This window comes from Mirounga angustirostris, unplaced genomic scaffold (genome assembly GCF_029215605.1).
Source record: "Mirounga angustirostris isolate CCGP_5_RB_7025 unplaced genomic scaffold, mMirAng1.0.hap1 SCAF_1, whole genome shotgun sequence".
NCBI classification, from domain to species: Eukaryota; Metazoa; Chordata; class Mammalia; order Carnivora; family Phocidae; genus Mirounga; species Mirounga angustirostris.
Window position 1 is genome coordinate 180327245 of NW_026991709.1, and position 14551 is coordinate 180341795.

At 41.1% G+C, this 14551-nt stretch overlaps 1 protein-coding gene across 2 annotated transcripts in view; it reads left to right on the forward strand.

The window, feature by feature from the left end:
* TAFA4 (TAFA chemokine like family member 4) overlaps positions 1-14551 on the forward strand; it is a 200844-nt gene that overhangs the window by 172897 nt on the left and 13396 nt on the right. For both annotated transcript variants that reach the window (XM_064593882.1, XM_064593873.1), the window contains one exon: positions 6815-6970. In XM_064593882.1, coding sequence (XP_064449952.1) covers positions 6815-6970 — 156 coding nt within the window. The remainder of the gene's footprint in view (positions 1-6814; positions 6971-14551) is intronic.

Sequence of the window (14551 nt, forward strand, 5' to 3'; positions counted from 1 at the left end):
AGATCTTCTTGTTGGATAGAGCCTTTAAGTAGGATACAGTGTCCTTCCTCATCTCTTATTACAGTCTTTGGTTTAAAATCTAATTTGTCTGATAGAAGGATTGCCAACCTAGCTTTCTTTTGGTGTCCATTAGCAAGGTAAATGATTTTCCACCCCCTCACTTTCAATCTGGGGGTGTCTTTGGGTGTAAAATGAGTCTCTTGCAGACAGCATATCGATGGGTCTTGTTTTTTAATCCAATCTGATAGCCTGTGTCTTTTGATTGGGGCATTTAGCCCATTTACATTCAGGGTAACTAATGAAAGATAGAAGTTTAGTGCCATTGTATTGCCTGTAAGGTGACTGTTACTGTATATTGTCTGTGTTCCTTTCTGGTCTATGTTGCTTTTAGGGTCTCTCTTTGCTTAGAGGACCCCTTTCAAGATTTCTTGTAGGGCTGGTTTTGTGTTTGCAAATTCCTTTAGTTTTTGTTTGTCCTGGAAGCTTTTTATCTTTCCTTCTATTTTCAATGACAGCCTAGCTGGATATAGTATTCTTGGCTGCATATTTTTCTCATTTAGTGCTCTGAATATATCCTGCCAATCCTTTCTGGCCTGCCAGGTCTCTGTGGATAGGTCTGTTGTCAATCTAACACTTCTACCATTGTAGGTTACATATCTCTTCTCCCAAGCTGCTTTCAGGATTTTCTTTTTGTCTCTGAGACTCATAAGTTTTACTATTAGATGTCGGGGTGTTGGCCTATTTTTTATTGATTTTGAGAGGGGTTCTCTGTGCTTCCTGGATTTTGATGCCTGTTTCCTTCCCCAAATTAGGGAAGTTCTCTGCTATAATTTGCTCCAATATACCTTCTGCCCTTCTCTCTCTTTCTTCTTCTTTTGGGATCCCAATTATTCTAATGTTGTTTCATCATATGGTATCGTTTATCTCTTGAATTCTGCCCTCGTGATCCAGTAGTTGTTTATCTCTCTTTTTCTCAGCTTCTTTATTTTCCATCATTTGGTCTTCTATATCACTGATTCTTGTGCCGCATTTATTCTAGCATTTAGCGCCCCCATTTTTGATTGCACCTCATTAATAGCCTTTTTGATTTCGACTTGGTTAGATTTTAGTTCTTTTATTTCTCCAGAAAGGGTTTCTCTAATAATTTCCATGCTTTTTTCAAGCCCAGCTAGTATCTTTAAAGTCATGATTCTGAACTCTAGATCCAACATTGTACTAATGTCTGTATTGAGTAGGTCCCTTGCAGTTGGTACTACCGCTTGTTCTTTTTGTTGTGGTGATTTTTTCCGTCTTGTCATTTTGTGCAGAGGAGAATAGATGAATGAGAGAACAAAATGCCAACAGGGTAACAACATCCCCAGAAAATATACTCTAAACTAATCAGAAAAGACCTGAAGCCGGGGGGAAAGAAAGATAAAGAAAGAAAAAAGAAAAAGAAAAAAAAAAGAAAAAGATAAAAGCAAACAAAAACAGAACAAAACCAAAAAAAAAACCAACCAGAATATGGTCAAATATGATCAGGCTGGTGCATAGATCAGTGCCACACACTAGATTTTGGGTGTATTTTGCTCTGTTAGAAGAAAGTGCCTCCCAAAATTTTAAAGAAAGAAAACTTATATATGTACAAAAATAAGGGTTGATATGATGAAGGGATGGAATATGACTGTAAAGATGAAAATTATAAAAAAATTTATAATAGGAATTGATAAGAAGTTGTTTGATAAAAGAAAGAAGAGGATTTAAAAAAAAAGAAAAAAAAGGGAGAGAATGTGATCAGGCAGGAGACTAGAGCAAAGCCATACACTAGAGATTTAGGGTATATTTTGATCTGTTAGAAGAAACTGTATCTCAAAATTTTAAAGAGAGAACAACTTATATATATATATATATGCCAAAAATAAGGGTAACTACTATGAAGGGATAGAATATGACTCTAAAAATGAAAAATGTTGCTGGCACTTGGGTGGCTCAGTCATTGAATGTCTGCCTTCGGCTTGGGTTATGATCCCAGGGTCCTGGAATCAAGCCCCACATCGGGCTCCCTGCTCTGCGGGAAGCCTGCTTCTCCCTCTCCCACTCGCCCTGCTTGTGTTCCCTCTCTCGCTGTGTCTCTCTTTCTGTCAAATAAATAAACAAAATCTTAAAAAAAAAATGAAAAATGTTTTTTAAAAAAGGGATTGATAAGATGTTGGTTGAAAAAGGGAAAAAGAAATATTCAAAAAAAAAAGTTAAAAAAAATTACCTTTGAAAGACTAAAGAATCATGGTAAAAAAGCCATGAATTCTATGTGCAGTATTCCCCTATCGCTGGAGTTCTGCCATTCTCATTGATCAGTAAACTTGGTCTTGGCTGGCTGTTCTCGCTGATCTTCTGGGGGAGGGGCCTGTTGCCATGGTTTCCAAATGTCTTTGCTGGAGGCAGAATTGCCCCACCCTTGCCTGTCCGGGCTAAGTAATCTGCTCGGGTTTGCTCTCGGGAGCTTTTGTTCCCTGCAAGCTTTCTGTTGGGCTTTGGAGGCCGAGAGTGAAAATGGCGGCCTCCCAATCTCTGCCCTGGAGGAGCCGAGAACTCGGGGCCCTGCTCCTCAGTGAGCCCCCAGAGAAAAGCAGTCAGTCACTCCTGTCTCCCCAGTTTCCGGCCGCACTCCGCGCTCACCCGGCCTGTGACCGAGCGTCTCTCTCTCTGGCACACGACCCCTTGTGGAGTCTCCAAACCCTGCAGATCCCTGTTGTGCGCTCCAGCGCCGCTCCTCTCGGGGGAGGAAGGGGAGTCTCCCCGGATCTGCTGCTTGTTGGGTCCTTGCTGGAGGAGCAGTGGCCCGACTATGCCGCGGATCACCCCGAGCTGAGAGCCCGCTCCTCGGCTCCATCTCTGCAGCCAGCTTCCCTGCTCCGATACCTGGGAGCTCTACCGCACTCAGGCACCCCCAGTCTTTCTGTGACCCCGAGGGTCCTGAGACCACACTGTCCCACGATGGTTCCACCCCCCGCTTAGCCACCGGAGTGATGTCCTTCAGCGGAGCAGACTTCTAAAAGTTCCAATTTTGTGCTCTGGGGCTCTATCACTTGCCAGAAGCGGCCGATGGAGGCCCCTCCCCCGCCGTCTATCCTCCCGAATATCGCCTCGGATTCACTTCTCCGCATGTCCTACCTTCCAGAAAGTGGTCGCTTTTCTGTTCAGAGAGTTGTTGCTATTCTTTTCTTCGATCTCCTGTTGAGTTCGTAGGTGTTCAGAATGGTTTGATCCCTATCCAGCTGAATTCCTGAGACCAGATGAAATCCAGGTCTCCTACTCCTCCGCCATCTTGCTCCCCCCCCCCGATTTTGTGTATTTCTAAGAAAGAAAAGCATTGCCAGTTACAATAAGATACTATCAGTTGTGAGACCTGAAATGTTTAAAGATGAGAAAAACACTGTATCTTAAAAATCAATGAGGTACCATAGTCCGTGTTATATAAATGAATAAAATCCTAGACTACACAAGCTGATTATTTAAAGAGAAATTTGAGTAGGGAAAAAAAAATCTGTTTGCATTTGTGGATGGTTATCTAAATAGCAAAATTCTAAGCCAACTATAATATTAATCAATATCCCAATCACTTCTCAACTATGCTAAGTTACTAAAATGCATTTCTTTTATTTTCTTAGTGAGGTTTAGTTCTGCCTTCATGGCTCTCCAGCGTCTTTGAAAATCTAATTCAGGGGCGCCTGGGTGGCTCAGTCATTAAGCCTCTGCCTTTGGCTCGGGTCATAATTCCAGGGTCCTGGGATTGAGCCCCACATTGGGCTCCCTGCTCGGCCGGGAGCCTGCTTCTCCCTCTCCCACTCCTCCTGCTTGTGTTCCCTCTCTCACTGTGTCTCTCTCTGTCAGATAAATAAAATCTTAAAAAAAAAAAAAATGAAAATCTAATTCAGGATGGCTGTTATATCTACTGAATATTTGCCCCCCCATTCCTAAGTTAAAGCACTAACCCCCAAATATGACTATATTTGGAGACAGAGACTGTGAGGAGGAAATTAAGGTTAAATGAGGTCATATGGGTATGGGTGTGGCCCTAATCTGGGAGAGCCAGTGTTTTTATGGAAAAAAAAAAAAAATAAAAGACAGCAGAGCGCTCTGTCCCTGCCCCCTTCTGCTTTTTGCAAGCTGCAAAGAATGCCCTCACCTGAATTGGCCAGGACCTTGATCTGTTGTTTAAGCCACCCAGCCTGTGGTCCTTTCTTGTGGCAGCTGAGCGAACTGTGACAGTGGCCAACAGGGGAAGGCACTGATGGAGGACTGGGGATGAATTCACCCTGGGCCCCCCTACCACATGGCTAGTCATTCAGGGAACGTTTGACCTGAACGTGCTTACTTGCAGTTGGAAACCAGAGACAGGGTCTCCTCTTGAGCTCTTCCCAGTCCTTGCTGTTCTGCTTACTCAGCACTAAGTGCCCACCCTACTTTCCCGACATTGTAATTACCATTTATTTGTATTTATTTTTTACAATTGTATGCAACTACCTATGGGAAATCAGCATTCTTTTTTTTAAAGATTTTATTTATTTGACAGACACAGCAAGAGAGGGAACACAAGCAGGGGGAGTGGGAGAGGGAGAAGCAGGCTTCCTGCTGAGCAGGGAGCCCAAAGGGGGGCTCAATCTCAGGACCCTGGGATCATGACCTGAGCCAAAGGCAGACACTTAACAACTGAGCCACCCAGGTACCTCGGAAATCAGCATTCTTGTTGTGTACATTTAATTGGGTTTATAGTTTTAATCACTTTATGCTTTCTTCTGTAGTAGATGGAAAATTTCAGGATGGTGGTTTGATTCTCTGGGTAGTGGTTCTGCTTTTATGTGTTTTACAAATGAAATTTTGCCTTAGTATTTGTTCTTGCCAGTGATTGAATTTTGTTTCCACCGAAAGTTAACATAGAAAAAAGGGCTAGAAATTTTTCAGAATAATATAGAGGTTGTTTTGTGGAAGGGCTTGTTTTATCAATTAAAAATATTCCATAATTCAGATTTTTAAGCTAGTTTTGTGATTTGAAGTACCTGCACCCACCACAGAAACCAAGCAAAGCATTAGCCCCTGGGAATCTTTGGGGAAACCTGTCTTAATGAGTAGATGAGACTGCTTGTAATTCACAGAACAATTTATTGTAAATAGCATATGTGAAATTTGAGGGTGCTTGAAAAAGTTGTCTTTTACTAATAATTTCTAAATATTGCCTCCACAGCCTTGTTTACATAGTTTTTATCAGAGCAGAGGTAAATCTTTCCAATCCTGCTATAGCCAGAGATGATAATTAGTTATCTATCACTGTGTAACAAATTAGCCCAATTCTTAGAAGCTTAAAACAGTCAACATATATAACTTCACACAGTCTGTCAGTAGCTGAAATCTGGGAGTGTCTTAGCTGGGTGGTCCTGTTTCAGGGTTATCAGACTGACTTTAAGCTGTTGGCTGGTGTTGGAGTCTTTGAAGACTCGACCAGGGCCACTGGACCCACTGAGGGACATTCTACAAAATAACTGGCATGTATTCTTGACAGATGTCAAGGTTAAGAAAGATCAAGGCTAAAAAATACTTTCTGACTAAAGAAGGCTAAAGAAATGTGACAACTAAATACAATATAGGTCCCTGAGTTGGATCCTGAACAAGGGGAATAAAGGCTAGAAAAGACATTATTAGGACAACTGGCAAAACTGTAGATCATGTAATAGCATCGTGTAAATAGCATTGTATCAGTGTCAAATGTCCTGATTTTGATAATTATGTAAGAGACTGTTTTTATTTTTAGGAAATAACCACTGAAGTGTTCCTGAAGGGTCAGGGGGTATCATGTTTGCAAGTTACTCTCAAATGGCTCAGAAAGATATGTGAAAGAGAGTGAATGACAAGACAAAGAGGGTCACGTGTTAACAACAGTGAATCTGGATAAAAGGTCTTAGTTATTGCTGCTGTGACAAATCACCACAAATTTAGTGGCTTGTTTCTGTAGGTCAGAAGTCTGGCACAGTGTAGCTGGATTCTCTGCTCAGAGTCTGACCTCTGGGTTAAAATCAAGGTATCAGCAGGCCTGCATTCCTTTATGGAAGCTCTGGGGAAGAATCTGCTTCCACATGTATTCAGTTTGTTGGCTCAGTTCCTTGTGGGTGTAGGACTGAAGTCACCATTTCCTTGCCTTTTGACCCCCTGATCTTTAAGCCAGCAGTGATGCTTTGAGTCCTTCTCATGTTTTCAATCTGACTTCCCCTTCTGCTCTCTCTCTCTGATTTTAAGAGCTCATGTGAGCACATTAGCTCAAGTTCCTTCTCTTAAGATCAACCAGTTAGTAATTTAATTATTTTTATTTTATTTTTTAAAGATTTTATTTATTTGAGAGAGAGAGTGCAAACACAAGCAGGGAGAGAAAGGGAGAAGCAGATTCTCCGCTGAGCATGGAGCCTGATGCCGGGCTGGATCCCAGGTACCTGGGATCATGACCTGAGCTGAAGGCAGATGCTTACCTGACTAAGCCACCCAGGAATCCCCCAGTTAGTGATTTAAATTATATCTGCAAAATCTCTTTTGCCATGTAAGTAACATAATGGGTGTGATACCGGGGGTTGAAGGTTCTGGGGGCTGAATTTCTGTCTACCACAGGTTTATAGGAATTTTTCGCACTATTCTTGACACCTTTATAAAAATTTGAAATGACATCCAAACAAAAAGTTACAAAGATTCTTAAGCATGGTGCAGGAAGCTGGAAAATGTGGTCATGGTATCGTTCACATACTTTGTAGCTTCATTTTTTTCCTGACAGCACTGGGTCTGTTTTATCCATCAGGTCACCACCAAATCAAGCAAGGGACCTGTGAGGTGGTCGCTGTCCACAGGTGCTGTAACAAGAACCGCATCGAAGAGCGATCACAAACCGTCAAGTGCTCCTGCTTCCCAGGGCAGGTTGCTGGCACAACGCGGGCTCAGCCTTCTTGCGTTGAAGGTAAGACCTTTCTGGTCAGTTTCTCTACTCTTGCAAAAGTATGTAAAACCACCAACAACCTCCTTGCTTTACTGTCTTTTCAACTCAAAACTAGGCTGCTTTCAGGTTAGCATTGCTCCAAAAGTGAACATCACTGTAACTCCACACATTGCTTGGTGCATAAGGTAGGTTATTAATGATATTTCTCAAGGGGTCCTGATGGGGGAGTTCTATCACTAGACAATCAGGAAGATATACTTTGATTTTTTTTTTTTCCTTCCCCAGCTGTCTTTCCAAATCTTATCCATCAAAGCACTTGCTTCCCTAGATACACTTTTCTCCCTGATTTCAAGCTCTCAACTCAAAAGCGATTAGCAACTTGTTTTTCCTCACCTCATTTTTAATGTTACAGACTGATATTCTCTTTATTTCTAGTTTACTATCTTAACAAACATTTATAGAACATCTCCTTTGGAGCAACTTCCCTGAGAACAGTTTGGGATCACATGTCATTTATTTGTTGTCTCCAAATCCCCTCGCAGAGTACTGTGCCAATGGGTTTTTAAAAAAATGAATGAATGTTGATGGGTTGTAGGTAGAGGGCTGGGATAGATTCCTTTTGATGCCTCTGGCGTCTTGTAGCACACACCTTGTTAGAAACAAGTTATCAGTCCCCAGGGGCAGAGATACATGAGGTTAAGCCTTGTAGCACTTTCTCCACAGTGCCATGAAAACTCCCTAAACATGAATGCTTCCTGTCTTATTTGATGCATGTCTAAAGGTCAGCCATTAGAATAAACCTATGCATTCTTAACTCCAGAATCACACAATCAAGAATAGTAACTGACCCATATCCCGCCTCCCTGACCAAACACAGGCACAAATTTATGGTCTGTATGATCACTAGTGGTATGTATCACCGTGAAAGCTGGAAAGTGAATATGGTCAACTTACCATCTACAGTTCCTCCCAGAAACCCTAGGGGCCGAATGCATTGCTGAATTCAGATTTTTTAAAGGTAGCATAGTACATACAGCAACTGTTTCCTCACAAACCTAATGTCTTTTCTGGTTGTACCCCATAGTCACAGATGCTAATATTTCTACAATGAACTATGTAGAATATTCTTGCAGAATGGGATAGGGCAAGAATTAGAAGCTCATGTTAAATCCGGTTTTGCCGCCATCGTACAGAAGTCCTGTCCATTTTCAGAGCTTTTTGGATTTGGGGATCACAGATAAAGGATTGTGGATCTATAAAAAAAGATGAAGATTTTTAGCATTTAAAAAAAAGACATTTTTTAAAAAAGATTTTATTTATTTGACACAGAGAGAAAGAGAGAGAGCGCGCGCGCACACAAGCAGAGGGAGGAGCAAAGGGAGAAGCAGACTCCCCGCTGAGCAGGGAGCCCAATGGGGCTCAATCTGAGGACCCTGGGAATCATGACCTGAGCCAAAGGCAGACTCTTAACTGACTGAGCCATCCAGGTGTCCCAAAAAAAGACATTGCAAAGAAATTTGCTAAGTTCTATCTCTCCAGCAGGGACAGCGGAGCATATTTATTTCCTCCATCAATTGAATCCAGACCACACCTATTTTGTCCCCTTGGTCTGTCTCAGATTCTCTATGTTGCCATCACCTGCTGTCTAGAGGCTCACATTACATTCTGCCAAGCTTACTACTCCAGTCTCCCATTCTCTCCCCTGAGCCTTCTACAGAAGCAGAACTCATCATGTCACTGCCGTATTTAAAACCACCCTTCAGTGACTTCCCACCATCTTTAAAATAAAATCCAAGTTCTTTACCATGGCTTATGAAGCCTTGCATAGTTTTGACTCTGTCTCCCTCCTCTTTCAACTACACTACCCCCGTCCAAGTGGGGGCATTTACGTTCTTTTAGATCTCCACACTCCTACCTATATCCTTTACCTGAATCATTGCCGTCTTCCCCACAATACATATTTTGTCTACTTGATTCCTATTTTCCTTCCATATCTGCTGTATGCTCTTGTATCTCCCTGTACTTCTAGTTCATGACCTGTATGCCATTATGTTTTAAGATCTTTCTGAATGTGTGCCTTCCCATTAGTCTGTAGGTTGCTTAAGGATGGAAACTGAGTCTCTTATTTCTCCCCACCCTCCCCACCCCAACTGTCTAGTGCATGAATGACTTTGAGCACAGGGGAGAACTGATTCATTTTCAGTAATCACAGATTGTTTTCAAATTCATGGTACCAACTGTGTTTGCTTGCTCTGTGGATTTTAAACTCCTTCAAAAGCTTAAGAACTTAGGAATTATAAACTTTCTACTCTATCCATCATAGAATCTTTAGATATAAAAAGCCTTACACATTTATCTCAGAGCACTTTTATCAGCATCTGGCAGGTATAGATGGTGTGGCAATTAAATTTACTATTTCTCTTAGTATAGGAAATATTAATACCTTGTCCTCCAGTAGCTTGTTTTATATACATTTATTATGTGGTCCAAATCCCCTTTGGGCACCACTGTAAGAATAACTGCGTATCTGTTTGGTCAATCCATTTGTTTTTGTATATTTGTGTATTTAAGATAGGTCTCTAGAAAATGTGGTACATTTTAATATGAATGTGTTTTACCTAAATGGTATCACATTGTATATTTCTTAATCCAACCAGTATCAATATTAAGTTGTGGAGATCTTTGTGTGCTAGTACATACTGACCTATTGTGTTTATTTTTTTAATTGCTCCATAACATTCCATTGTATGGATAGGTTATAATTTGTTTAGCCATTCCTTTACTGAAGGACATTTTAGTTGTGTCTGTGTCATAACAGACTCCTAGGCTAACTAAATGATTTCCTTAGTGTTATAGGATCAGTAAGTGATAGAGATCAATGATTTAGTGTCTGAGCCGAGTCTGTGCAGTGGAAGGTTCTGTGATGATGTACATATTCTTTCTATATATCCTTAGCTCTATGTGTTGATGCCCATGTGCCCAGTATAATTGGTAACCACTAACCACATGTGACTAGTGAGCATTCGAGATGTGCCGGGTATGAATTTAAATGTAAATGGGAACTTAAGACTAAAAGCTTCTCTGTCGGACGGTGCAGGATCAGCTTTATGTACCTATGTAACTTATGAGTACTACATTTGTAGCCAGAGAATACCCAAACTCTGAAGGATAGGCTTGTGATTCTATCTTAATATTTGTATCCCCTGAACCTAGCAGAGCCTGGCAAACAGTCGGTGTTCAATAAATGTTTATTGGATCAAAGTCAGAGGAGGTGTGGAAAGTTGTCGTTTAGACTCTAGTTAGGATGTATGTCTGTTTTCATATCCCCTTTGATCTTCTATTCCTTATCCGAATGTTTCCATTAGGGCTTTTTAGCTTTATCCCATAATAATCTTTATCCCATAATAATTATGCAGTATCATGCTGCTAGTTGGCTTGTGGAAAGACCTAGTCTCTGCTGGTAAGTTCCTCTTATCTTATTTGTCAATAAGAATGTGGAGAGGATCTAAAATATAACATTCACTTGATTTACATTTAAATTAAAACAAAGGCGAGGAGACATTGGAGCGGGGCACTAATTAATGTTGGCATAGAAAGTGGAATATCCTTATGCGTTTCTGCTAATCCACAGCAGAGATACTTATCTAGTGTTTTCATTGCTTTTCCATAAAATCATAGCTTTTATTAGTTAAAAAGGGAAAATAATTAGTTGGTTTTTGTCCTCCAATTTTTTTGGATATAATTAACTTATAAAGCCCTCCTGTATTATGGAAATGTGTTGTACTCCACATTTGGGATTTGGGAGGAGGGGTGGGGAAGTACTTGATTAAAGTTGTGGTTACTTGGGTCCTACAACAGACAATTGTGTAGCTGGTAAGCACGTTCCCTTTTGAATCTTTGACTGGTATATATACAAGGAACTGTATTCTCCACATTTATCAAAATACCACTCTATAGAGATAATGCTGAATGGTTTATGATAAAACGAGATAAATGCATAGTACGATGAAGCTTCATTTATTTTGTTAGAGTGAATGCTTTCTAAACATTGGGTTTAAAAAAGACTGATAAAAGCTGAGGAATGGGAGGCAGCTGCTTTTTAAAGCTATTTGTTTTCTTTGGCTGATGGCTGAATTTGTGTTCTGAGATGTCAGAAATCACTTAGTGAAGGCCGAGAGTTCCCGTTCGTACTGCAGCAACTAATGTGGTTTTTATGGACTGTGTGATGAGGTACGGAGTCGGTCTTCAAGATGGGGTTTCACAGAGCTGTGTGACTGGGTGTGTTCTCTGTGCCACTTGCAAGATCAAGTGGTTTTCAGGGCTTTTCCCCGTGGTGATCAGGTGAATGACAGAGAAGTGTACTTCGCAAAAGCACTGGGGGAGGTGGAAGGATGCACCTTGCATACGTTGGTTCGTGGAGTTTTAATGTAGCACATTGTGCCCGGCATGTCCTAGATGCCGGGGGATAGGATGCTAATTAGACTCAGGTCTTGCTTTCCCGCAACAAACTCGAGAAAATGAAGGTACTTGAAGAGAGAGCAGAGAAGCGGTCAGAGACGGTGTCCCATGAGAAGCAGTGGGTCTGGTTTTACCAGGCAGGAGGGAACTAAGTGGTAAAGCAAGTAAAGTGTGTGCCAACGAGTAGGGGCAAGCGTGAGAATAAGTGTCTCTGTCGGGCTCTGAAGTGGTCGAAGACAAGGCTGGAGATGTAGACAGAGCCTTTGCTCTTAGAGACTTTCCATCAACTCAGATTGTAGGATTAATTCCTGCGTTCTGGGAATTTATATTCAAGGAATAGCGGATGAAGGAGAGTAGACCAGTAAGAAAGGGTATTAAGTGCTATCAGTAAAGTTCATATCCAATCCCCGAAGATTCCTGAAAAGGAAAAATGGGATCTCTGAATTTGCCAGGTCAGGTAGTTTGTCAGCATAGGTTTCAGGGTGAGCCCTGGAGTAGCCAGGATTTGTGTGTGGGAGAGAGAGCAGTGAGACTGAGCCGGAGAAAGTGAGATTCAGAGAGAGAATATGCACATTCTTGCCTTGTAGGCTTGCCCACAATGGAGGCTCCAGGAGGGAAGAGAAGGAATAGAGGTGGCATTGTGTTTACCACGTATTAAGGATTATGAGGTCTGCTGAACTAGCTCAGCTTCTCATCCGGGGCTGAGTACATCCCAATGTACATGACTGTAGATTAATTTTTTTTAAAGATTTATTTATTTGAGAGAGAGGAGAGAGGGAGAATGAACAGTGGGTGGGGGGGAGGACAGAGGGGGAGAGAGAGGGACAAGCCGGCTCCCCACAGAGCAGGGAGCCCGATGCGGGGCTCGATCCCAGGACCCTGAGATCATGACCCGAGCCAAAGGCAGACGCCTAACCAACTGAGCCCCCCAGGCACCCTGATTAATGTTTCTTAACCAGGGGTGATTTTGGCAACCCTAGGGATATTTGACAATGTCTGGAACCACTTCGGGGTGTTAAACTGGGGGAGAGGGTGCTACTGGCATCTAAAGGGAAGAGGCTTAAGATGCTGGTCACTATGGTATAAGGTGCAGGATAGACTCCTACAGTCAAGAATTACCCAGCCTCTAAAGTGCTAAGGTCAAGAAACTCTGCCTTACGGGCAGGTCATGGCTGGGGAGGGTTGTACTTGTGTGAGCTCACACTTTGTGGAAAAGACAAACCTAAATCACAAAAGATCATTCTGTACCTATTTATCCACAGCCTCACTCAGTACTCTGTAGAAATAACAATACCTTGTTATGTGTGAAGTGTGTGAACAAGTAAAATGTTCCTTTAACAAAAAATCATGTTCTCAGGACTACTTCTTTGCATGATACCTGGGTCAGGTTGGAATGGCTTCTTTTCTTGAAATAACAAAAATTAGCAGGTCTCCTTCCTCCCCCCACCCCTGGCCTATCTTTATTTAAAGTTAACAAATGGCTTAAAGTTAATAAACCTTTCTTTAATGTTAATTGGCAAAGAAAATCTTGAAAGAACACTGTTAAGAGCAAATCAGCTAAATTATCTGAAAATCTCAGAGCATATTTTTGTGATTGTTTCCATTTTTAAGACTGTATATATTCTAGGAAGATGTGTTCATCTTTCGGTCTGTACCTTCAGTGTAAAAATATGCTTTTCTTTAGAAAAGCCTTAACTCTGTAAATGCAATGAAACGAGGTCAAAAAAATGAAAGACCAACTCCTGAGAAGTGAGCCTGGTGTTGGTCTTACTCGAAGGTGGGTTTATAGAAATAGCTATATGAATACATCTTGTGTTTTATTTCATGGAATAATGTTTAATTGGGACAAGGGATAGAAAAAAAATCTCCATCTATTTTATACAACAGAGAGTACAGAAAATGCACCAAGAGCAAGATAGCTAATTGGTCCCATTACATTTTCACCTAGAAAACAACATCACAGAAAACACTAGTCACTACCATAAAACCAGAGTTTCACTGTTTTTTTTTTCTTCTTTCTTTCTGCATAAAACTAGAAATTCATTACAGGTTGGCAGCTTGAAGATAGGGATGTTTTGTATTTTCCTAAGTCAGGGAGGCATGGGGCTTTCTAAAGAATTTTATTTTAAAAATAGAAGTGACAAGACACTTTCTCATCTCTAGTATATTATGGTATTTTGAACAGGATAAAATAGATACCTCCTACAAACTTATTTTCCTATGGAGACAAGGCTCAGTTAAGTGGGCAGATGTTCTCAAGAGTTACTTTAATAAAATCCTACTTCTGCATCCTTTGTCTCAGCTCAAAGCCCAGCTCAGTAGGCATTCAACACTGGAACTTCTGAGCTTTTTAATCACCTTATTCACTGGTGGGTGAAACCCTCAGTTGGTTCTCACCCTTGCTATGAGTTCCTTAGTCAGTCTTTAACGCATAAAGGAATTTGAAACTTTTATTTATTTATTTTTATTTTTTATTTTATTTTTTTAAAGATTTTATTTATTTATTAGAGAATAAGAGAGAGGACATGAGAGGGGGGAGGGTCAGAGGGAGAAGCAGACCCCCTGCCGAGCAGGGAGCCCAATGCGGGACTCGATCCAGGGACTCCAGGATCATGACCTGAGCCGAAGGCAGTCGCTTAACCAACTGAGCCACCCAGGGCGCCCTGAAACTTTTATTATGGCTACTAGGGTGGCGCTCATTAAGACTTTCTTTTCTGAAAGAACATTTGCTGTTAAGTAAGTACGTCTCTAACACTTGGAGGGCCCCTCTTAAATGTATTCTTCACTCAAATATGAAAATGATTTTTTTTTTTTGGCAAATAGAAATATTTTAAATTTCAAGATAGGTTGCTCTTTTAAGGAACCTATTGTGATTCTGTCTTCAGAAAAATCACTCCATATTTTCCAGTTAAATGAAAGAAAACTGGTAAATAATTCTGCAAGAGCTTGATCATACATGCTTTCTTCTTTTGTTTAAATAAATTGAAAGCCTTAAACAAAATACTGTGAAAGTCTTTTAACTTTTCTGTAGTTAAGAATTGGCACAGTTTTTGGTGATGAATGCCTGACTCTTTTTTTCCCCTCAAGCTCCTCTTCTAGATTTGGCATCAGAATGATCTTAGGACCCCATGAGGCCAGTGAGGA